The 27,092-nt window shown below is 34.3% G+C and overlaps 1 protein-coding gene across 1 annotated transcript; it reads left to right on the forward strand.

Moving 5' to 3' along the window:
- Window positions 1–634: 634 nt before the first annotated feature.
- LOC120092612 (uncharacterized protein C24B11.05-like) lies at window positions 635–25,083 on the forward strand (the record flags this gene model as incomplete). The annotated part of the gene is made up of 8 exons (XM_039050753.1): window positions 635–761; window positions 838–903; window positions 1,007–1,104; window positions 15,997–16,034; window positions 16,124–16,211; window positions 16,570–16,779; window positions 17,397–17,462; window positions 24,752–25,083. Coding segments are annotated over 8 exons (825 nt in total), but the record flags the coding sequence as incomplete, so codon positions are not given.
- Window positions 25,084–27,092: the final 2,009 nt, after the last annotated feature.

The following is a 27,092-nucleotide window of genomic DNA, read 5'->3' on the forward strand; positions in this document are numbered from 1 at the left end:
TAAATTACATTCACAAACAAAATTATACCCCACTTCAATTCAAATAATTGTAACAAAAGACAAAATATGTATTATTAAATTATGCAATGAGAAAATGGAGATAATGTTCTCATGATCTCTTTTGAATATATTATATATAAGCCTTTTATTATAGATTTTGGAAATGTAGTCACATAATATGTTTTCTTACCTGAAAATTGTTATAATTATTTCAACTAATTTCGATAAAAGTTAAAGATAATTACACTAAGTAACACTTTTAAAGTTGTTTCATATCACATTCCATGATATAACATAACGTCTTCTTTTTCGATAATTAAATGTATAACAATATTTTTTAAAAATAAATTATAAAAATATAATAAAATTTATCAACGATATAATCTATCAATGATAGATTCACAGAGCTATATCTAAATTTTGTAATATCTACAAATTTTTTTGCATTGTACTATATTTATTAATACTTTAGATATAATTATTATAGTTATAACAATTCTAAAAACTAATTTGAAAAACTAAATTTAAGATTTATTGAAAAATGATCCAAAACAAAATAATTTTATCCTCCAATGTTGATGTATTAAAATAAATATTTTAGAAAGTTGTAGCAACAAAATAAAATATTCGATCCCTCTGCTTTTTATCTTGCTTCTTCTTCTTCCTCCTCTCTTCATTCGAAGTCTCTGTTTTCCTCTGTTTCTCTCTGTTTTTCTTCAACTTCACCTCCATGGCTTCTTCTTTGGACTGCATCCTTTTCGGTAAATTCTTCTTCTTCTCTATCTTCATTTCCATGAGTTGAGATTTCAGATTTTGCAACTCTATTTTTGCATACAGACATGGATGATACTCTGTACCCGTTCAACACTGGAATTGCTGATGCTGTCAATAAAAACATCGAAGGTATCAGACATCTGTTTCGTTTCTTCCCATGTTTTTGTGGATTTTCTTTAAATTTTATATTTATTGATTCAAGATTTTGAGTAGTAGTGTTGGTTTTTGACAGTTTTTCTCATCCAGAAATGTGGAATTCCAGAAACTAAAGCTTCCATTCTTCGGAAAGAGCTTTTCGAGACATATGGTGGCAACCTGGCTGGTTTGCGAGTAATTTCCCTCATTAACCATTTTAATCTATGTTTTTGCATTTTAATATTAAGTTCTAATTTTAAATGAGATGATGTTTTTTCTTTTATCAAAACTCAAAATTTACATGTTTTTAGGAAAGTTGTCCAACGTCTCAAAAATTGCACCAAAAATGTCAAATGATTTATATTTTCAAAAACAAAAAAAAATGTCGAATCACCCTATACTGATATCAAATTTAGGTAAAATTATCAAAATATATTCGGGCATGCGAAAAAGCCATCTCGCTCATGCTTTCTTTTAGTCTTGCTCTCGCTCTCTCTCTCTTCTTATTTTCATTCATAAATCAATATTCTCTCTCTATATCCCTCGCTCTTTTTAGTCCTGCTCTCTTTCTTAATTTCGCTTTCTCTCTCAGTCTCGGTCTCTCTTGCTATCTCTCTCCCTTTTCACTCATAAATCAATCTTTTCTCTCTATCTCTCGTTCTTCCTTTTCTCATTCATAAATCACTTTCTCTCTCTATATTTCTCGCTCTCTCTGGATCTCACTCTCTCTTGGGAGGGCTCAATCATCTTCAATACCATTGCTCTCTCCCTCCCAATTACGCGATTCTCTTCATTTCATTCACCTTTTTCTTTTCCTTCTGTTTTATGCTAGATTTGGGATTTTGTTCAATCTAACCAAGTTGAGAGGTTCATTGTTAGAGAAGAAGAAGAACGAGGAAAAAAGGAAAAAAAAAAAAAAAAAAAAAAAAGAGTTTTCACTGAAGCTGGTATGTCAAAAAAGAAGAAAAAGAAAGAAAGAGAAAAAGGAAAGAGTTTCCCCAAAGTTGGTTCGCCAAAAAAGTTGTGGTCACATCGAGAAGGAAAGAGGCATCAAAAAATGAAAGAGGAAAGACGAATAAATAAATCAAGGACATATTCATAACTTTACTCAACCATGACATCAATAGAAGGTCATTTGACATTTTTCTAAAAAGAATAAGTCATTTAACATTTTGGGTCTCTAAAATAGGTTAACTGTACAAATTTCCTCATGTTTTTGTTATCTGAAGAGATGTTTAACTTGTGTCATAAATTCATTAGATCTAAAAATTTTTATAAGGCTCTCTTTGAAATGACTACAATAAAAAGAGTTTTTCAAAGAAATCGTTTTTATTTAAATTCTTTTGATAAAATTAATTTAAAATGCTCTTTAAAAGCGTTTAAAAAACTATCTTGAGTTGTTGCTAAACATTTCAATTTCCAAAATGACTTATTTTAAAAAATTAACCAAACATACTCTAAATCTCTCTTACCAACACTTTTTCACACACAACATTTCGTTCAATTCCTTCTACACTTTCTCATATTTATCTATATATTTTGCTTTTCTAAGAGCAAATTGACAAAAGAGAGTTGTGAAAAATTGAACTCAACTTTTCAATATAAAGTAGTATGAGCTAGACAACTTTTTACTTAAAAGTATGATGAAATGATGAGAGAGGTTAATCCGAACTCAACAAATACATGATTTCTCAAGATAATTTCGTTCTCTCTATGGTGTTGAAGGTGTCATGAATAGTTGTCTCCTAGGTTAGAAAAGATGATTAACATGTGAATGTAATATTTCAACCACAAGATTTAACAAACACTACAGTATATGAATAATTGTATAGAAAAATAATAAAGAAATAAAGAAACCATTCTTTGAACATATGTATATGTGTGTTTTATTTTTTGAGTGTGTATAAAATGATAAGAAAACTATGTAATTATAGACTCTTTGTGGTAATCCAAATAGTAATATTTCTTGGTATAGAGTTGTGTCTTTTAATCAAACACATGTTGTTTCCTTAAAGTTGGGTTCTTTAGAAAAAAACACCCTCTTAAGGGTGATCATCAGTAGGTCATCATCGAACCAACTATAACAATTTTCGTTTTACGAAAACTAACAACATCTATTGAGGGTACTAGCATCAAATGATCAACTAGCTGGTGTAAGAAGACAAAAAATGGTGGTAGAAAGAATTATGTTTGTTGGTAAATACCTCCCACTTCTACCACAGGAATAAGCAAAAAAAAAAAAAAATAAAAAATAACAGAGAAATTAAAAGAAAGAAATAAAACTGAAAACACAAGAATTTACGTGGAAAAATCCAAACTCGGAGAAAAACCACAGCCCACCAGAAAAAAATTCACTATGTGAAAATTTGTTACAATCACATAGAATAATTCCCTCCTCGATCCCAATTACAAGAGCACGCTCTCAAAGCTTTTAACTACTCACACCCTTTTCTCACTCTCAAACTAGAGAATATATCAAGGGAATTTAACTAGAGCTAGCATACTCAAGCTTAAAGTGTTTCTAACTAGGACGACTAAAAACTAAAGGCATGGACTCCTTTTATAAGCTTGGAGCCTATGACTTTCCTAAACTTTTTTTATGTAGGATAAGCCTATGACTTTCCTAAATTTTTTTTATATAGGACAACTGCATTTCTAATATTTTGTCAAAAAATCCAAATTCCACCTTAGCAAGATATTTGAAGAATCCACAACTTCTATAACATCCATTATCTTCACCAACAATCATAATTCTCATCTCATACAATTATAACCTACTTCGTCATAAAAAGTAGACCACTTGAAATACCACCTCCCAAGATTTTTCTTTTTCGTCACATGCCGATAAACCATGTTATGGTGCAACTTCCATCTACTTGGCTTACTTGGAATTCCTTTAGCCATCGACACAACTTCTACCACACACATTGCATAACTGCTAAGTCAATGCCCATGTGCAAACTTGTGAAATTTCTAACATCACATCTTCTATCATGGTAAGACGAATATACAACAAGGATGAATTTCGTCTTCTTCAAAGGAAGTGAAGATTATAAGCTCATACATTCAACATTCAAGAAGCTTTTTCACATTTCTTTAATCTTTACAGTTAGTTATTCTAACTACTTGTATCAGAAATTAGTATAAATATTCATCATTTACAAATTTTTAGATACAACAACTACATAGCTTCAAGAAAAACTTGAAAGATCTGTAAAGAAAAAGAGTTTGTGACTTAGCTTCATTAATAAAACTCTCTCCTTCCTGTGGACGTAAGCTTTAATAGCCAAACTACGTACATCGCTGAGCATTTCTTTCCTTTCTTCTCATCGTCTACAAGATAGCACGATTGTTTACCATTTTCTTCATATCATCTAGAAGATCGACCGATCGTCTACCTTTTCCTTTAGCAATTGTCTACACGATTGCATGTTCATTTACCTTTTCTTTCTGCCATCGTCTACACGATTGCAAGACTCCTCCATCGTATACTCAAAGCAGTTGTACAAATCAAACAAGAAACCATTAGGGTTAGAAAAAAGTAAAAGAACACAGAAGGCAGAGAATCAGAGAATCAGAGAATAAGAGAGAGAAAGAAAAATTAATTTTTCAATAAACACCCATCAGAAAGAAAGTCATTCTTTCATGTTTCCATCAGACAAAGAACAGTGGAACAGACCACGTGTAAGGAATCAGCTCGAAAATTGTGGACACATAATAGCCAAGTTTTCTACCAACCAAAAAGATTTTGGGGCAAAGAACTAGGCTCTCGGTTTGGATCACCAAAAAAGGCCTCACTTTATTTCATCATTTGGGCTAAAAGTTTCATCAATTCACAAAAGCAGGCCCAACAAAGTGGTATCAGAGCAATAGGCATTCAAGATCTTAATTCTTGGAGAATCAAGACACAAGTTATTCATCCAAAATGTCAGTAACAAGGTTCAAGGTGGAGAAATTCGATGGCAAATGAGACTTTGGACTGTGGAAGGCCAAGATCAAGGTGATACTCGGCCAGTAGAAAGCCCACAGAGCCCTCCTTGATCCATCAACACTCCCTACCACAGTGACGACCCAAGAAAAGGAAGATTGGGAGCTGGCAGCCTACGGTATGTTGGTTCTTAATCTTAGTGACAGTGTTCTTAGACAAGTTTTAGATCAAGAAACTGCATATAGAATATGGACTAAGCTAGAAGAGTTGTATGCTATTAAAGACCTTCCTAGCAAAATGTATCTTAGGGAGAAATTCTTCACATTTAAAATGGATTCATCTAAAACTCTAACTGACAACTTAGATGAGTTCAAGAATATAGTTACTAAATTTAAAACTCTAGGAGAAAAACTTGCTGATGAAAATGAGACCTATGTGCTTCTAAACTGTTTGCCTGAACCGTATAAAGAAATTAAGAATGCTCTAAAGTATGGAAGGGATAGTATAAGCACAGACACCATAATCTCAGCCCTAAGAACCAGAGAGCTTGAGCTACAGATTGATAAAAAAGGATAAACCTAGTGGTGAAGGTCTGTTTGTAAAAGGAAACTTTAAGCAAAACCATTCTAAAGACAGAAATTCTCATAACCCAGAAGAAAATAAATCAAAACAGAAAATAAAATGCAAGTGCTGTAAGAAAAAGGGACATCTAATAAAAGACTGTTTTATTTTAAAGAGAAAGAACCAAGAGAAAGAAAAGGATTCAAAAGGCAAACAGCCTGAAGCATCTGTTGTAGAAGGTTCCTTCATCTACTCAAATGCTTTAGCCTCAACTTTAGACAAATCTAATCATGTAAACCCTCTAAGAAAACATGATTGGGTTTTAGACTCCGGATGCACCTACCATATGACCTCAATAAAACCTTGGTTTAACACCTTTAAGGAAACAGAAGGAGAAATGGTTTATATGGGAAACAACCAAGGCTGTAAAATAGAAGGCATTGGCTCTGTTTCCATGAAACTTAAGGATGGAACTATCAAACTTCTTAGGAATGTAAGATATGTTCCACTACTTAAGAGAAATCTAATCTCCTTAGGTATGTTAGATGCTATAGGGTATGAATACAGGGGTAAAGGAGGAACTCTTGAAGTGCTAAAGGACTCTAAAGTAATATTAGTTGGGGAAAAGATAAATGACTTATTTGTGGTCAAAGGAGTTGAGATGAGGGCGAGAGCTTATGTAGCCACCACAAATGAGATCACAAATGCTGATGTGTATGGCACAAAAGATTATCTCACATAAGTGCTAAAGGCCTAGAAGTCCTATCTAATCAAGGAATTCTTCCTAAAGGTCTCTCAAAAGATCTAACCTTTTGTGAACACTGTGTTTTAGGGAAAGCCACAAGGCAAAGTTTTACTAAAGCACAACATACCACAAAAGTTATCCTAGACTATATACACTTTGACCTATGAGGTCCAGCTCCTACACCTAGCCTAAGTGGCTCAAAGTATTTACTTTCTTTTATTGATGACTTCTCTAGGAAAAGTTGAGTTTACTTCTTTAAAACTAAAGACCAAGTGTTTGATAGGTTTAAGGAATGGAAATTCGTGATAGAGAAACAAACTTCTAAAGAAATTAAATACTTAAAAACTGACAATGGATTAGAATTTTGTAGTGAAGAGTTTAACAAATTCTGTAAAGAAACAGGAATTACTAGGCATAGGGCAGTTAGATTCACTCCTAAACAAAATGGAGTAGCTGAAAGACTAAATAAAAAAGTCATGGAAAGAGTTAGATGTCTCCTATCAGATGCAATACTAAGTGAAAATTACTGGGCAGAGGCTGCAAGCTAAAGAGTGTACACATTAAATAAGTGTCCACATTTCTCCCTAAATTTTTTGACTCTTGAAGAAAAATGAACCACACACCCACCTAACCTAGAAAACCTAAGGGTATTTGGATGTGTTGGTTATATTTATCAAAATAAAGGAAAATTAAAATCTAGGGCAGTAAAATGTATGTTTGTAGGGTTTTCTGAGGGAGTAAAAGGATTTAAAATGTGGAACATTATTGAAAAGAGATTTATTATAAGCAGAGATGTCACTTTCAGAGAAAAAGAAATGTCTATGCAAAAGGAAAAGACATCCTATGAAGTTTCTAATAGCCCTAATACTACTAGAATTGAGGTGGAGTCACCTAAAGTTTCTTTTGAAGGATCTCATACCGAGAGTTCCATGAGCATGTTCAAATCGCTCCGATTTCATAGTGACTGAAATATAAAAGATATATATTCAACACATATAGTTATGCACATTAATCTAATTATCGACATGCTCAGAATAAAAAGAATAACAAGGAAAGGGTTCCATACCAGTTGAAGACACTCTTCGAACTTCTGAACCCTAACCCAGCGAATCCCTCCAACAGATCTACCAACACTCGGTAGGAACATCGACTGCAACAGCATGATCAATACAAACACGAACACTGCAGCGGGGATGATACCACCACTAACGAACCCCGGGTATTCTCGGAGTGAAAACCCAAAGAGTGGGCTTTGGTGAATTTGGTAGAGGACGAAAGATAATGAGTTGTGTAGACGATAAGCAAGTGGGAGATAATACAGTGCTATCGTATAGCAAGAATGCTTATCGCATAGAGGAGCTACACAATCGTGTGAAAAGCTGAACGATCATTTAGGAAAAACGTATACGATTGTTTAGAGAAATCGTGAGGTAGACGATCGTTTAGATGGAAGAGCTACTATCGTATAGGCTCTCGGGCAATCGTTTTCACGAATTCTTTTGGGCGGTCGAAAAAAATGAATGCACGATACAAAAAATGAAAACTCTTTTCATTTTTAACCCGCTGGTTACCGTAACCAACGCTGCCCATTATCCACGTCCGAACGTGGAAGAATTTGTTAATTATCATATAATTAATCAATTAATTAATAAATAAATATAATCATATTATATTTATATTCTATAGTTTGATATCACATATCTACTATAGTATTTTCTCCTCTACTTGGTATAAATCATATTTATATCTAATTTCCTCCAAAATAATTTATCTCATATATTTAGCCAATTATATCATATATAATTAACCAGTCCAATTATATCATATATAGTTGAACTTCTTCTTGTCAATTTAAACATTTCAAATTAACCCAAACACTGGTTCTCGACTTTATCCAAGCTACCAGAGGACTTAATGAACCTGTGGCTCGAAGCTCCAATGGTACGTGAATAGCTGACTAAACTCTTTAGCCTTGAAATCCACCATCCGTTAACTGTCAATGATTCCACTAAAGCAAACTAAAACTCTTACCACAGATATATTTCTGTGATCGATATAAACAATCATGAGTACGATGACCCTTCACAAACGTTCGTAAGTACAGCTAGGCCAATATTTGCCCCTGTATACACACTCCAATAAATAAAGAGCCTCTAAAACAATATAACATAGTCTAACTATGTGTGAACACCTCTTGGGCTAAGAGAATGTGTGTGAAGCCAACAAGCCCCGGAATCAGCCCTTAAAGGAGCCATCTATCTACTTACCCCTACCTCGGGGAAGGAGTGAATTCCATCTTGTGTAGCTGAGTTCCCAGCTCCCAAATTAGACAAATCCCCAAAATGGTAGGTTTGAATCAGCGATCTGGCCACTCGTACCCATACAAATCAAAGGATCGCCTTCAATGGTAGAAGTTCCCAACTCACTCAGGATTGAGGTCATGTTACCTATGGTCATCCTAGTGAAGTGAAGTCTCTGTCATGAACGACATTATATAACAAGACGTTAACACCTCGTGGTCAGGTCTTATACAAACTCTTTGTATAGGATGCCCCTGCTCGCATGTCCCCAACACGAATGATTAGGATCAGACCATCTGTGACAAATCACAACACTTGTGACCATTCCACAAAGCAGATCGCGTCCATAACATTACCAGGATAAGGTTTCCCTCCTTTATCCATTTACTACAGAACATTTTAGTTATCACTCAAGACATGATCCACTTGTATGTCACCACATACATGCTTGAGTCACATACAGATAATCATGGTTTTTATGTTTATTGGTTTGTGGTAAAGCAAATAAAACAATTAACCGAGCAAAATACAAGATGTGAAGTAAATATCATATATTAACAACAAAAGTGTTCGTACATACTATTTAAAAACTACAGGACTTGAGACTTTAGGGCATCAACCCCAACATCTTCCACTAACCACCCTCCTATAGATTTAGAAGAAGAAGAGGATGCCTCAAATGAGATCACTAGGAATACTAAAGTTGTACCTGATTTAAGTCAGTATTCCTTGGTTAGGGATAGAAAAAGAAGAGTGATAGTTCCTCCAGCGAGGTATACTGAAAATAACTGTATAAACCTAGTTCTAAATGCCACAATAGCTCCTAATGACCAAGAACCAACCACTTTTGAAAAGGCACTGAACTGCCCTAATGCTAGGTCTTGGATTCAAACTATGTGTTAAGAGATGGAGTCACTCACTACCAATAATACCTGGACCCTAGCTCCTCTTCCTAAAGGTTGTAAACCTATAGCCTCTAAATGGATATATAAACTAAAGGAAGGTTCTACCAAAGAAGAAAAGTCTAGGTACAAGGCAAGATTAGTGGCTAAAGGATTTACTTAGAGAGAAGGAATAGACTATACTGAAACCTTTTCACCAGTAGTAATCAAACCTCTATTAGGCTACTTTTATCTCTAGTTGCTCAGTATAATCTAGAATTAGATCAACTAGATGTTAAAATTGTCTTTCTACCTGGAAACTTAGATGAGGTTATCTATATGGTTCAACCTAAAGGGTTTGAGGAAAAGGGTAAGGAAGACCTGTACTGTCTCCTAAATAAGTCAATATATGGTCTAAAACAATCTTCTAGATGCTGGTACAGAAGGTTTAATGACTACATAGAGAGTATAGGTTTTCAAAGAAGTTCCTATGATATTTGTTCTTATATTAATTCTACTACCTATAAGGACAAAGTCTACTTATTGCTCTATGTTGATGATATGTTACTAGTAGGAAAATCTAAGGAGGATTTAACTCATGTAAAAAATCTTCTAAAGAGAGAATTTGACATGAAGGACTTGGGTCAGTCTAGAAAGATCCTTGGGATAGATATTTAAAGGGACAGAACATCCTCAACCCTAACCATAAGTCAACTAAGCTACTATAAAAAGGTAATAAACAGATTCAATATGACAAATGCAAAACCAGTCACCATACCTATTGTTACACACTTTAAACTTTCCTCTGAGAACTCACCAAAAGAGATTTGACTCAAATGTAATTAATTCCTTATAATCAAGCAGTAGGGAATCTAATATACTTAATGATATCTACTAATCCAGACTTATCTTACAACACTAGTTTAGTTAGTAGATACATGTCTAACCCTGGAAAAAGATATTGGGAAACAACAAAATGGATTTTAAGATATCTAATTTGGTCTAAACAGTCAAAATTAACATATCAAAGTACTAATGAATCAAATTTAGAGCTATATGGATATGTTGATTCAGATTTTGCAGGTGACCAAGACAAAAGGAGATTTCTAACAGGTTATCTATTCTTATTTGGTCCTAACTTGTTGTGTTGGAAAGTAAATTTACAATTAATCACAACATTGTCAACCACAGAAGCAGAGTACATGGCTCTATCAGAAGCAATAAAGGAAGCACTATGGTTAAAAGGATTGATGAAGGACTTTGATATTAATCAAACAGTAGTTAAAATCTACTGTGATAACCAAAGTGCCATTCACCTTTCCAAAAATACTCTGTATCATTCAAGGACCAAACACATAGATATCAAGTATCATTTTGTAAGAGATAGAATAGAGAAAGGAGAAGTCGAGGTGCCAAAAGTTCATACCACCGAGAACACAGCGGACATGCTTACCAAACCTGTGAGTAAACTCAAGCTTGCTAATTGTCTTGGGCAGATCGGGTTTCTGCTTCCTGAAAAGAGGTGAAGACATGTTAAATCCTGAAGGAGAAGAGCTTGCATGTTGAGCTTAAGGTGGAGATTTGAAGATTATAAGCTCATACATTCAACATTCAAGAAGCTTTTTTCACATTTCTTTAATCTTTACAGTTAGTTATTGTAACTACTTATATCAGAATTAGTATAAATACTCATCATTTACAAATTTTTAGATACAACAACTACATAGCTTCAAGAAGAACTTGAAAGATCTTTAAAGAAAAAGACTTTGTGACTTAGCTTCATGAATAAAACTCTCTCCTTCCTGTGGACGTAAGCTTTAATAGCCAAACCACGTACATCGCTGAGCCTTTCTTCCCTTTCTTCTCATCGTCTACAAGATAACATGATCGTTTACTATTTTCTTCATATCGTCTAGAAGATCGACCGATCGTCTACCTTTTCCTTCAGCAATCGTCTACACGATTGCATGTTCCTTTACGTTTTCTTTCTGCCATTGTCTACACGATTGCAAGACTCCTCCATCGTATACTCAAAGCAGTCGCTCAGATCAAACAAGAAACCATTAGGGTTAAAAGAAAGTAAAAGAACACAGAAGGCGGAGAACGAGAGAATCAAAGAACAAGAAAGAGAGAAAAATTAATTTTGCAATAAACACCCATTAGAAAGAAAGTCATTCTTTTATTTTTCCATCAGACAAAGAACAGTGGGATAGACCATGTTTAAGGCATCAGCAGAAAAATTATGGGCACACAATAGCCAAGTTTTATACCAACCAAAAAAATTTTGGGGCAAAGAACTGGGCTCTCGGTTTGGATCAGCAAAAAGGGCCTCACTTTATTTCATCATTTGGGCTAAAAGTTTCATCAATTCACAGAAGTAGGCTCAACAGGAAGTCACTGTCTCCTCTAGTGAGAAAGACACCGTCAGCATCCAATCTAGAGCCCTTTAACGAACCTGCTCGAAGACTCTCCTTTTTAAATCTTTGCTAGAATCACTCTGAAACTGCACTAGAACACCATCACTACTTAACATGTACTTCTATGATCCATGTTGCATCAACACATGCTTAACTTGCACTTGCCACAAGTTGAAGTTAATCATTCCATCAAATTTAATCAAACTCATAAAGCTTGACACACATCTATTTCACTCCTAGAAAATCAGCAAATAGTGAACAACTTATACTTTCATAAATATTGCAACCTGTTTCAAAAATTCTTTTTTGATGTGGAAGATCAGACAATGTTGCAACCACAAAGCATACTTAGAAATTCAAAAAAACTACGAATTCTAACGCTCTGATACCACTTGTTGGGAAATAACTCCAACTTCTATCGTAGGAATAAGCAGAAAAATAATAAAGAAATTAAAAGAAAGCAATAAAACTGGAAACACAAGAATTTACATGGGAAACTCTCAACTTGGAGAAAAACCACGGCCCACCAGAAAGAAATCCACTATGTGAAAATTTGTAATCACATAGAATAATTCTCTCCCTAATCCCAATTACAAGAGCACACTCTCAAAGTTTTTGACTACCCATACCCTTTTCTCACTCAAACTAGAAATACGTCAAGGGAATTTAACTAGAGCTAGCACACCCAAGCTTAAAGTGCTTTAAACTGGGACGACTAAAAACCAAAGGCATAGACTCCTTTTATATGCTTGGAGCCCATGACTTTCCTCATCCATTTTGATATAGGACAAGTTCATGACTTTCTTAAACCTTTTCAATGTTGGACAAGCCCATGACTTTCCTAAATCTTTTTTATGTAGGACAACTGCATTTCTAACATTTTGCTAAAAACCCAACAATGTTAGGTAGGCAACAAAACTTCGATGGTGGCAACAAAAGTCGTAAGCATGATGGCAACAACAGAGAAACCATAGACACAATAACAACAACAATAGAAAATAGGAAACAATTGTGAATTGAAGAGGGAAGGGAGAAGAAGAAAGAGTGTAAAGAAAAGTGTTGGGGAAAAAACCCACTATTACCACAATAATAAGCAAAATCAATTGAAAAATTAGAAAAAAAAACATAAGAAATTTAAATGGAAAACTCAAAACTATAAGAAAAACCTTGACCAAAGAAAGAAATCCACTATGTGAAAATTTGCTACAATCACATAGAATTCTCTCCCCGACTTACAAAAGCTCTCTTTCGAAGCTTTTGTACTGCTCAGTGCTAACACCATTTTCTACATTCTCAACTAGAAAATACAAAAAAAGAATTTAACCAAAGTTACCACATCTAAGCTTAAAGTGTTTCTAATTAGGACGATATGAAATCAAGGTCATAGGCTTCATTTATAATGCTTGGAACTCATTACTTATGTGGAACAACTAGTTTTCTAATATTTTGTTGAAATCTAATAAATTTCACCTTGGCAAGATACATGAAGAATCTATAGCTTCTATTGCATCCATTGTCTTCACCGGCAATCATATTCTCAACTCAGAGAACTATACCCTACTCCACCATAAAGAGTAGATCACATGGAATTTCACATTTTAAGATTTTTCCTTTTATCACTTGTTGATAAACCATGTACAAATTTATGGTGCAACTTCCATTCACTTGGCTCAAGTTCTTCAAACACCGATATAACTTCCATCACACACATTGCAACTTTTATAGCCACTAAGTCAATTGGCGTGTGCGAACTTATAGAATCACTAACAACACATCCTCTATCATGGTAAAACAGACATGTCATCAAGGTTAATTTCATCTTCTTCAGAGGAAGTTATCGTCTTCCTTGATGAGAAAGAAAACGTCAATATCCAATCCAGAACCCTTGAGCGAACCTACTCTATTTTTCATGTTCTCATATTGTCTGCATTCACAATAGTTTATCTTTTGTTTGAAGACTTTCTTATTTGAACTTATCTTGGAATCACTCTTGGATTCCATTAGATCACCATCACCATTTAATTTGCATGTGGGTAACCCAAATTGTATGATTATATCATTGACTTGTCCCTGTCATAAGTTGAAGTAGATCCTTCCATCAAATTTCTTTTCGTCCAACTTTATTAGATTCATAAAGCTTGGCACATTTGCTCACGCCTAGCAAGTCTTCAAATAATGAACAACTCAGATAATTCACAATATTATAGCACGTTTCAAGAATTTTTTTTATGAGAAAGTTCAAACGATACTGCAAGCACAAAGTATACTGAAAAATTCAAGAAAATACTAACCTAAAACTCTAATACCACTTGTTTGAAAAAACATCTTACTAATACTACAGGAATGAGCCGAAGTAATTAAAAACTAAAAGAAAAACAAGAATTTTCGTGGAGACCTCCAAAATCGGAGAAAAACCATGGCCCACCAAAAGAAATTCACTATATGAAAATTTGTTACAATCACATAATTTTCTCTCGACTCCAATATAATAACACTTTATCAAAGCTTTTGTACCACTCATAACATTTTCTTACACTCAAACTAGATAATACAAAAAGAAAATTTGATTAGAGTTAACACACTCAAGTTTAAATGCCTTAACCCAGGACGATTTGAAACCAAACTCATGTACTCCTTTTATAGTACTTGAAACTAATCACATACTTGAATATTTCCAATGTAGGACAACTACTATTCTAATTTTTGCCGAAATTCAACAAAGAAAGAGTAGAAATGGAGTGAAGGTAGGAAATGGGAACAAATAGAAGGGTGAAGATTAGGGGAGGGAAAGAGGGATAAAAAAAACTTGGGTGCAATGTGAGTTGTACTCATCTATTGTGCAGCCCAAATTGCACTAATAAAAATTTGCCATATGGTAATTTTTTTAATTGTTTTTTCTACTTTGTATAAAGAAATTACTGGAAGATTAAGTACGCCTTAAGCTACATTACCCAGAGATAAAAGAAAACAAAAGTGATTTGATTTTTTTCAAAAACATTTAATGCACTGGTTATTTATTTATCTATTTAATCTATAATTTTGAGAAAAATAAGCTAAGGTTTTCTTGAAACTTTAGTCCTCGGTTTTCTCGCTATCTCATCAATTCATTTCTTTACGAGTTTGCTGTCTCTCTTTAAAGATGCAATAGAATTGGTCGATCAGTCGATTTTTGTTCATTGGACCGATCAACCAACTCGTCGGTTTTTAAAAATATAGAACCGATTCTGATTGACCCAATTGTAGAACTATTCAATCACTGTCGGTTCAGTCGGATCGATTCTTCGTTTGGTTTTAAACAGTATTACATCCTTCCATAAAGAGTTGTGTGTGATTGTCTACGTTAAAATAATAATAAAATCATTTTTTTTTCAAATTTTTCAACTGTTGTCTCATAGAGTGGACAAGTCCCGAAAATATTTATTACATCAGTAGTTGATATAAAAGAAGTACATACAACAGAGGACTTGAATCTATTTTCTTTACATGTTGTTTCTCAATATTACTCAAATTTCTTCTATTATATTTGTGTTGGAAATTTATACGAGATATAAATAAATGCACAATAAACTAAATTATATCTCAAACTCCCACTTCACAGATTAGAGCCAAATAAGTAATCGATTATAAAATTGTAAATAAAGTGGATAAGAAAAAAAAGAGAACGACACGAAAAAAAATATATTGGTTCACCCTAAACTCAAGACTATATCCATTCTTCTATGATTGGAAGTTGTACTATGATGGAAAATGAAAAAAATCTTCAAACTCATGCTACATATCTCTTTCAAATAGTCGAACACGAACTATTTGATTTTCAATACTACAACTCTATAATTTGGAATAAACAATAAAAGAAATCTCAATGTAAAGGAGAAAAATACACAGTATTTTTTAATAATCACTCACTTCCACACTCACTTGCATTTTTTCCTTCATATTGCAGCACACATATATATTGTTTAGCCAAATGGGACAAAGCCCAAAGCAAATAAACCTTGAGCAGAGTTAATTTCCACAGCCTCTTATTTTTCTTCTTTCATAAGTCACCTCCATATTTAAGGTTATTTTCACTTTCATAATTAACCAATAAAAACATGCTTATGGGTTAAGTAACAAATGAAATGGGCTTGGAGTTTTGGCTCCATTTTCCTAACACTTTATAATTCTCCCAACAATCTCCATTAGAGGAACTACTGGCCTAAAGTATGTCTCTCATTTTTTATTTTTTTATTTTTGTATATTTAATTTTCTACAGGCATTGGGCTATGACATCCATCCAGATGATTACCATGGGTAAGCCAAAATTTTAAGAACAGAAAAAAAAAAATACTGATTTAGGAAAATCAACTATAACGTTTTGTTTTGACGTGTTGTTTTGTCAGTTTTGTGCATGGGAGGTTGCCGTACAAGTGGATCAAACAAGACCTTAAGCTTCGACGTCTCTTACTCACCATTCCTCTTAGAAAAATCGTAAGTTATAGTTACGGCTTACGAACCAACCATATTAGTATGAAGGAAATTTAGTTGAGATTAAAATCTAATGTAATTGTTTTAAATTAATTAATAGATATTAAGTACTAAAAGTGAGTATTTAATTAAAAAAAAAAAAAAAGAATATACGTGTAAATTTCCAAACTTAAAATCGATTGGAAACAAAATTCGAATGTAACATTTTAAAATTTTAAATATCAAATGAAAACTGAAATCAAAATTCAATGTAACATTTTCAAACCTAAATAGTAAATGAAAATTAGAATCCAAATTTAAGGATACCAACGGTTTTTTTTTTTTCTAAATTAATATTGATAATCCCTTATTGAATTAGTAGATATTCACAAATTCTGATATAAACCATGCAACCAAAGTACTTGCCCAACTCGGCCTAGAGGGTTGCTTTGAGAAGATTGTATGTTTCGAGACAATGAATCCGAATCTTTTCAAGATGACTCGGCCGAACAAGTTTCCAGTCATTCTAAAGCCATCGATGGACGCTATAAGAATCGCTCTTGATGTCGCTAATGCTGACCCCCGTCGAACGGTATGTCATCACTACATAATATTTGTGGTATTTTGTGACAAAAAGCCGTCTTGAGGATGTTCAAATAATCCAACAATCTAAACAATCTAAATTATGCAATCCAAAATATAAGAGTTGAGTTGAGTTAGTTTTGTTCTTAAATTTGATTGGGTTATACTTTTTCTATGTTTATTGAGTTGGGTTGGATCGTGGGTTGGTTAAAAAAAGATTTGATTGATCCAACCATACCCGAATTTTATATATGTATTCTCTTTGTTTAAAGTTTGCTTGCTTTGTATATTAATTTGTGAATTATTATAATATTTGTCTTTGTTTAAAATGTGCAACAAATATCATATATATTTAGTATTAATATTTGAATTTTATGAGATTTTAATTATTAGTCATTGTTGTATGTAAATTTATATATTTTAGTTAAAAAAATATAAGTTATAATCCGATAACCCAACTTAAATTTTAAAGATTTGATTGAATTGAGTTGTAGACTATATTTGGATCTCTTAGATATCAACTCAACCGCCTAGAATTTTCAAATTGATCTAAAAAATATCCTCAATACAATCCAATTCAAACCTTTTAAGTATCCCTTGTTGATTTGTTTTATCGTTGTTCGCCAGTTGTTTCTCGACGATAACGTGCGCAACATCGCTGCTGGAAAAGCCCTCGGTCTTCGTACTGTTTTGGTAAGAAATTTCCTTTCCCCTGTCTTTTAAATTTCTGTTTTACCATTTAAATCTTTTTTCCCAATATTTATTTTAATTTCTTATATTTAAAATTGTGAGAGTGTCTTTAAAAGATTGAATTTAATTAACCTAATCTATTAGTTTAAATATTTTGGGAATAATGGTGATTTAAGACTCGTTTGGATTGATTTAAGAAAAAAGTTTTAAAAAAAAAATTCATTTTAAGTGATTATCAAACACTCCAAGTTTTTTTAAAATGACTTATTTTTTAAATTTAACACTTGAAAATGTATTCTAAACACACCCTTAATATGATATTGGAGTTAGAGATCATATGCTTAAACTATTTAATAATTTCTTTCCTAATTATTATTGATATTTACTGGTTGAGACCATTACAAATTTTCATGTTGATAATCGGAGAATGCTAAATTTTCTTAAATTCATCGACTTAAATTTTAAGTTCAATGGTAAATATTTAACAAAAATATCTAATTAAACCTTGAACTTAGAAATAGCTTTTTAGCTCTCACTTTATATTAGTTGTGATTAAACTATATGAATGATATGATTTGTGACATGTGGACTATATGTTAAAATATAGAAGAAGAAAAGAGAATAACAACGCACAGTTACGTGGAAACCATAGTACATAGAGAAAAGCCACGATATAGAGATCTTTCTTATTAATTAATCTGATACACTGAATATATAGGGGCACAACGTATAAATAGGCAGTAGGAAACCCTAGGGGCCTAAACAATTACATAAATGCCCCTAGGTTAACAACCCTATTTTCAACACTCCCCCTCAACTTGGGGTATGGATATCAATAAGGCCCAACTTGCTTACACAATAATCAAAGCTCTGTCTTAGTAACCCCTTTGTAAGCACATCTGCAACTTGCTGATTTGAAGGAATATAAGAGATACATATGTTTCCACTGTCCAATCTCTCTTTAATGAAATATCTATCAATCTCTACATGTTTAGTTCTGTCATGTTGAATCGGGTTATTTACAGTACTGATGGCAGCTTTGTTGTCACAAAAAAATTTCATCGGAAGCTCATTATCTTGCTGGAAATCAGATAACACTTTCTTCAACCAGATTTCTTCACAGATCCCCAGACTCATGGCTCTATACTCAGCCTTAACACTACTTCTAGCAACGATCCCTTGTTTCTTACTTCTCCAGGTGACTAGATTACCCCAGACAAACGTACAATACCCAGATGTCGACTTTCTATCAACAACAGAACCTACCCAGTCAGAATCAGTGTAGGCTTCAACAGATCATTTATCGAACTTTCTGAATATCAGTCCCTTGCCAGGGGTTCCTTTCAGGTAACGAAGGATACGTTCAACTGCTGTCATATGATCCTCACAGGGAGCCTGCATAAATTGACTGAGAACACCTACTGCATACGAAATATCTGGCCTTGTGTGAGACAAGTAGATCAACTTCTCGACTGCGGCTAATACCTCTCTTTGTTGACAGGAACTCTATCATTCTTCTCATTGAGCTTTGCATTGTACTCTACTAGTGTGTCAATAGGTTTACACTCAGTCATGCCTATTTCCTTTAGTAAGTCCAGAGTGTATTTTGTTGAGAAACTGATATACCTTCCTTTGATCGAGCCACTTCAATTCCCAGAAAGTATCTTAGCTTACCGAGGTCTTTAATTTCAAACTCTTTGGCTATCTTTGTTTTGAGCTTCATGATCTCAACATCATCATCCCTAGATTAAATAATGTCATCAACATAGACAATAAGAACATATATCTTCCCCGATCTCGACCTTTTTGTAAATAAAGTGTGATCAGAATGCCCTTAAACATACCCATGTACTTTCACAAAGGTTGTGAATCTGTCAAACCAGGCCCTTGGAGATTGTTTCAACCCATATAACAACTTTCTCAATCTGCACACCCTGTTTTTTAACTGATTCTCGAATCCAGAAGGAGTACTCATATAGACTTCCTCTTCAAGTTTCCCATTCAGAAACACATTTTTAACATTAAATTGGTGTAGGGATCAATCCTTATTTATGGCAACTGACAAAAGCACTCGGATAGTGTTTAGTTTGGCCACGGGAGAAAAGGTTTCAGAGTCGTCTACTCCATAGGTCTGAGTAAATCCTCTTGCAACAAGCCTAGCCTTGTACCGGTCAATCATCCCACCTGACTTGTATTTTATAGTAAACACCCATTTGCATCCAACTGTCTTGTGCCCTTCAGGTAAAGCCACCTGTTCCCAAGTTCCATTCTTCTCGAGAGCTCTCATTTCTTCCATAACATCAGACCGACATTCTGGTTTTTCCATCGCAACACTTATGTCATTTGGAACCATCATAGTGTCCAGACTGGTAGTGAAAGCTTTGAACTCGGGTGCCAGATTACTATACGTCATGTAACTATGCATAGGGTATTTAGTACATGAACGAGTGCCTTTCCTCAAAGCTATAGGAAGAACGAGCGAGGCATAACGATCCTTCAACTTTCCAAGCTCCTCACCATGATCGACTATCTGTGTATCAGGGACTTCAGTAGTATCCTCTACATCATCATTAAATAGAATCATTTCATTCTCAACTGTCTTCCCATACTTTCAGTATTACCACTTCCTTTGCCCTTATCCTACCTGCATTTGTCAGTCTCCATACACACATCAACATCATTAGTTTTAGGAATATACATACTTAGATCTTATGGCAGGTCTGACTCATGTACTAAAGCCGGCAGTTCCGGTTCAACAGGTGACACTACTTCCTTCTTGAGATTCTTCCTATAGTAAGCTTTACAAGGAACTTGGTTGGTAGGAAGGATCGGGTTGTCATGCTCAGAACTAGGCTAAGACAAAATATGAATAGGAGCTTACTCTAAGGGAATAGCATAAGAGGAGCAGTTAGTCTCTTCATATATGTTCTCCTCCTGAAGATGACTAACTGGAAAGAACGGTTGATCTTCGAGGAAGGTGACGTCCATGGAGACACAATATTTACGAGATGACGGATGATAACACTTATACCCACGTTGATGAAGTGGATATCTAACAAAGACACACTTTTGAGCACGAGGAGTAAATTTTGTGCAGTTTGGACCATGGGAATGAATAAAGGCAACGCAACCAAAGACCCGAAGGGGAACATCGAAGATTAACCAAGTGGTTGGGAAGGACTCTTTAAACAGTTCCAAGGGAGTATGAAGGTTAAGAATACGAGAGGGCATCTGATTAATGAGATAGGCGGCAGTAAGAACGGCATCCCCCCACAGATATGACGGAAGAGTGGTAGATAACATAAGAGACCGGGCAACTTCCACCAGATGACGGTTTTAACGTTCGGCTACTTCATTCTGTTGCAGAGTATATGCACACAAGCTCTGGTGGACAATTCCCTTAGAGATAAGAAAATCCCTGAAGGAGGTGTTGAAGAATTCTACCCATCATTACTCCATAAAATTCCAATCTTTGCATTGAACTGAGTCCCGGAAGTTATATAAAATTGCAGGAAAATGGATGACACCTCAAATTTGTCAGTAAGGAGGAAGATCCAAGTAAGGCGAGTGTGGTCGTCTATAAACGTGACAAACCAACATTTACCAGTGGAAGTGGTAACAGGTGAAGGACCCCAAACATCACTATGAACAAGAGTAAAATGACTCGAGGGTTTATAAGGCTGAGACCTAAAAGGAACACGGCTTTGCTTGGCACGAATACACACATCATAATTTAAAGAGGAAGTATTAACATTGCGAAATAAATGCGGAAACAAATACTTCATATATTGAAAATTTGGATGTCTTAAACGGAAATGCCACAACATAAAGTCATTTTTAGAAATAGAAAAATTTAATGACATAAACCCAGTTCGATGATCATCTCTAGAGGAAGCATCTTCGAAAAGGAAATAGAATCCTCTATCGTGCCGGACAATGTAAATCGTCATCCCGATTTCAGATCCTTAAACAAAATGGAATCAGGTGAGAAAATTATCTTACACTTCAAATCCCTTGTAATTTTACTGACAGACAACAGATTATAAGAGATTTTAGGCACATGCAAAGTATCACGCAGAACTAAACCGCCAAACGGGGAGATATAGCATTTCCCTGCAACAGGGGCAAAAGATCCATCTGCAATTCAAATACGCTCATTTCCAGCACTCGGATTGTAAGAAATAAACAGATCTGAAAAACTTGTAAGATGATCTGTGGCCCCTGAGTCCACAATCCACAGTTTTTTACCATTTATACTAATAAGGCCAAATGAAGGAAAATTACCTGATTGTGCAATAGTACTCATCCCAACCATACTCAAACGGTTCTTACTGTCAATAGAAGATTGCTTCTGAGTATGTTCATCTACTAAGTCACTCACTAGGGCACGACCAATATTAGATTTGTCATGGGGCTATCGTCGCCTGCTGTTTGGAGGTCTCCCGTGCAATTTCCAGCACTGGTTATTTATGTGCTAGGGCTTCTTACAGTGCTCACACACATGTGGGGGAGGGGGGTTGGGGTTTAATCGCCATCAGCACTGGCCGACTTTACAATGAAGGCAACTGCATCAGTTGTAGTAATAGGATTATTCATGGCGCATGACTGATCCTCTTCCAACCGTATTTCGGAGCAAACTTCTCTGAAAGAAAGGTAGGGCGTTGACCCAATATTCGACTATGGACACCATCGAATTTAGGATTTAATCCAGCCATGAAAACATACACATGTTCTGCTTCTTCAATTTTCAAGTAACAGTGAATCTTCCCCTTTCCAGATCCCTTTTTGAGCATCGCCTGGTACCAGCTTCGGAATCTCCCCTATCAAGTACCCAAATTTATGACGCCCTTCTAAGGCCATTTTGATTGTTTGGGACTAGGAGAAATAATTCTAGCCATTTAATTTTTTCCCTACAAGAAATCCTGTAGAGTTTCCCATCGACCCAGATAAATAAGAAGCATTTGGTAAAATAGGGGAATGAATTTATCGAATTCTCTGAATAGACTAGTTGAACCGGTTGGGGATTTGCGCCGAACATCGTATCCAAGTCTGAAATCTATTGTTGGAGATAAGCCAACCGTTGTCTAACATCATCTGGGCATTGGGTCAAGCCACAAGTTGCCGGCTACTTCAGATGGTCCTCGTATCTGCTCGGCACAATACATGGCACCAGCCAGCTAGAATGCTCGAGCGAAGTGCTAGGCACGGCTCTACGGCGATCGATCCGACCTGGTGCGTAGGATTCGACCAACGCGAGCACGATCGGCACGGATGGCAGCAACCCACGGCTGGGCTCGATCAGATTCGTTTCTATCCGACTATTGAAGACACGGCTGGGCTCGATGGGATTCGTCTCTGTCCGACCGTCGAAGGCAGCGTCGCCCTGGTTTCGATCGCCGATCGTGGCTTCTGTCTGGCGCGATAGCTCCCATCGACTCTGGCTCTCCATCGACTGCAGCTGAACGACAGAAATCAACTCCGGTAGGACTGCTTGAAAACACTCCTTCACGGCTGCTCGAATGTCTGTCTTCATGTCAAAACTTGAAGTTCCATCGGTAGAAGACGACTGTGGTTGGTTCTCTTCCATAACGGTTAGGGTTTCATCGTCTATCTCTGATACCATGTTAAAATATAGAAGAAGAAAAGAGAATAACAACGCACAGTTATGTGGAAACTCCAGTACAGGAAGAAAAACCACGATATAGAGATCTTTCTTATTAGTTAATCTGATACACTGAATACACAGGGACAAAACGTATAAATAGACAGTAGGAAACCCTAGGAACCTACACAATTACATAAATGCCCCTAGATTAATAACACTATTTTCAACACTATACATATTAGAGTTGAATAAGTTCAATAAGATATATAATAATCGAAATAGCTTTTTTTTGTTTCAAAATGAGTATAACTCAATTAACATAAAGCTTATATAATGGAGTTTCTGTTTCCCACCACATATATTATCAAATAAAAATATCAATTGTTATTTATTATTTTTTATTAAAAAAATTATTTCTCAAAGATTTATTAACTTAGAAATATTCTTTTTAAAGATTTCAATATTAAATATAATAAATTTGGTGATTGAAGGATAAAAACGTGATTTTAAAGTAGTATAATCTTAACCACATATTTTCTTTTCCTACTTTATTCTCTACTCGGTAGTTGTTACACATGTTGTCTTTCATAGAATAAAAAAAAATGATAAAGAATATGTTCGATTATTTTTTTAAAAAAAAAAATGCTTAATTATTACTTTCATAATCACGTGTAAATAATCTTAATATTCTACGTAATCAGAGGAAGTTGTCTAAAAGATCCCTTCCTTTGTGTATGGAAAAATATATGTATATATTTGAAATGACATGGCATTTCACGATGGTTTGTTATATAAAAAAAAAATTGTCCTATCAATTAGTAAGAAATTTTCAATTATTATTCATCTTATAATATATCGAAGATCGAATGGAAAGGATATTTATTATTATAGTATTAGAAATTTTTCTTTATTTAAGTTAGAATTTGGAATCATCATTCTAACCAAAATTAACATAAAGGTTGATCAACTTCGAGATTAGGAGGTTCAATTCCTCTACTCTACAATAAATAAAATCGTCGTATCCTAATTATTTCTAATGGAAGTCATCCAAATAGTGGAGCCACGTCATCAATATTAGCTCAAAACATAATTTAAATCACATATAAATTACAATTAGATTCTTGTTAATATGAGGTATTTGCATCAACGGTAAACAAATATGAATTTTTAAATGCGGTAAACTTTTTAATTTTTTAGAATACATGTTAAATTACAAGTTTAGTCCATGAACTTTTAATATTACATTTTATAGGTTTTAATCTTGTATCCAACAATTCTTTATATGTTAAAAAAAAATTTAAGAAACAGTTTGATCAAGTGTATATAAAATTGAATTTTATATCTATGAAGACATAAACTTGCCAAAATGAGTAAGCTCAATTGACATCAAGTATGGACTATTGACCTCGAGATCAGGGGTTAGATCCTCGTCTTCCCACTTCCACATATTGTCGAAAAAACGACCTAAACTTTTGAACTCAAATAAAGGACTAAACTTTCAAGTTTTAAAAGGTGCATGTTAAATCTGTCAACGACTTATTAAACAAAGATTGAAAGTTTAAGAATTTGTTAGACATTTGTTTTAGGTTCAATGACTTGTTAAAGATAAAATTGAAAGTTTAAAAATCAAATAGATACAAAATTATGAGTTTAATGGCAAAATTATGCTATCGTATCATTAATGAAGGTGGGGAAGATAAGGAAAAGCAAGGAGGCGGATTACGTGGTGGAGACCGTACATAATCTGGTACAAGCAGTTCCAGAAATATGGGTGAACGTAGAATCAGATCGTGATGATGAAAAGTTGAATGAGAGTTGAAGCAAAGTTGATTTTATTCTTGAAGCGATACTTATAAGTGCTTAAATTATATAGACGATATTACCCTAAAAAAAAATAAATGCATCTCTCCTACAATCTATACCACCAGCAGCGTGTTGGTAAAATTCCTTTAGCCTCGTAATGGTGGCATAAATAAATAAATATATGGCAATCTATTTTCAATTTTTAATCAATATAATTATGTTGAGAATTGCCTAATGCAAGGCTCAAAACTCATGGAGTCCAAGTCTATAGGATAAAAGAGGCACATGGTAATGTGCACCCCAAAAGATAAATGGATTTGGATCGACTAATTCAGTTGAACATATAAGAATTGAAAAATAATTGAGTCAGACTCGAATAGACATCCTGCAATGTGATGTGTTATTTCACTATGTGAAGGCCCATTTTAAGGCCCAATATTATGGACTAGGTTTCAGATATAAAACCAAACGCAGCGTCGGTTGGTTGATGTAACATCACGCAGACCGAGAGAGGGTTGACGACAGAAAGAAAAATTAAAAGGAATTTTAGAAAATTAAGAAAACTCATTTCGAACAACAAAGATTTTCAGCCTTTGGGGGTTGATTTGTGATCCCATCCACCTAAAATTTTGACAATATATTCTTGATACGAGAGACTTCAATTTATACAATAGAAATTACACTAGATTATAGTGATAATTGTTTGTCACTTCAAGTGAGACTTTTCTAATTTATTATTCTTTATTATTGTCATTTGTTGCCGAGGTTATCGATCTTGACATATATTTTATGTATGCCTCTAGTTGTGACTACGAATAACTTTTTTTGTTCTTATTATTAATTATAGTAGAGATTTTGACCTTGGTTCGTGGTTTTTTGCTCATCACATTGAGGATGTTTTTCCACATTGAAATCGTTTGTGTTACTTGCATGATAATTATTATTGTTTCTAGTTAACTAATTTCCTATTACATTCGCAATGTACCCCTAAAACTAGTAATGATATGTGGAACAAGCTTGAGTTACTATGAGCTTCTAAAACTTATAATAATATAATTTTTTTTATCAAACAAATGATGGCGGTGAAGTATCAAGTTCGAAGACGAGATACATGGGGTTACCAGTCCTTGGTACATTGTCAGACTCGTGGGTAATATTTAGAACCTCCTTATCAAACTCAGCCCCAAATGAAGTACTAAGTATAGACTTAGTAAAGAGTAATGTGTTGACAAAATTACACTAGTCACCAACGATTTTTACATTTTTTTTATGGTAATGTTATAAATCTTGCTACACAACAGATCAGTAGTGGGGTGATTGACAGTGACACCTCAGTTCACGCTACATCCAAGAGAGATTTCTTTGCATCCTATACACGGTGATTTTGGCAATGTTAGGATAGGCAATGATAGATACTCAAAAGCAATTTGCATTAGAGATGTACACTTGGAGAACAAGAATGATTCTAAGCTGATTTTGAAGAATGTGAAACACATTTCTAATATACGCATGAATTTGATTTCTGCAAGTAAGCTTGATGAAGAAGGTTTTTACAATACCTTCTATAGTGGTAAATGGAAGCTTACTAACGGCTTTATAGTGGTAGCTAAGGAGAGAAATATTCATCATTGTATTATAAGCAGGCTAAGATACTAGCCAAGAAAAATCATCTTAGTGATATAAAGAGTGCACCCCTAAAAAGGTGTTCTCATTATTTGGTAAGAACGTAGACAAGAGTTACTTTTAAGTCATCTCATTATTCAAGGAAACCAGTTGTACTAAACTTGGTACATTCTGATATATGTGGTGCTATGAAAACAAAAATACTTAGAGGTGTCAAATTTTATTGAAGGAACCGAATTCCTTGCGAAAGCATGTGAACATTGTGTACAAACTACAAGAAAATCTATTTTTAGTGACAAATATTTAGTGGCGCAGTCAATTTTTGTTACTAAAAGTTTATATTTAACAACGCGTTTAAAACCATGTTGTAGAATATCATTATTAGCAATGAAATTTGCATTGGCATCACTGAAACAATTTGTGACGTATTGACTAGCGTCGCTAAATATTAAAAACTTTTTGGCAACATACTACATTGTTATTGAAAGTACACAATATTTCATAAAAAGAATTAATTGAAAATTTGGAGCCCTTTAATTATTTTTGTTTTTCCTCTATTCTTTCCCCCATTTCCATTTTCCTAAAACCCAAACCCTGTTTCA

This window comes from Benincasa hispida, chromosome 12, assembly GCF_009727055.1.
Source record: "Benincasa hispida cultivar B227 chromosome 12, ASM972705v1, whole genome shotgun sequence".
Classification (NCBI taxonomy): domain Eukaryota; kingdom Viridiplantae; phylum Streptophyta; class Magnoliopsida; order Cucurbitales; family Cucurbitaceae; genus Benincasa; species Benincasa hispida.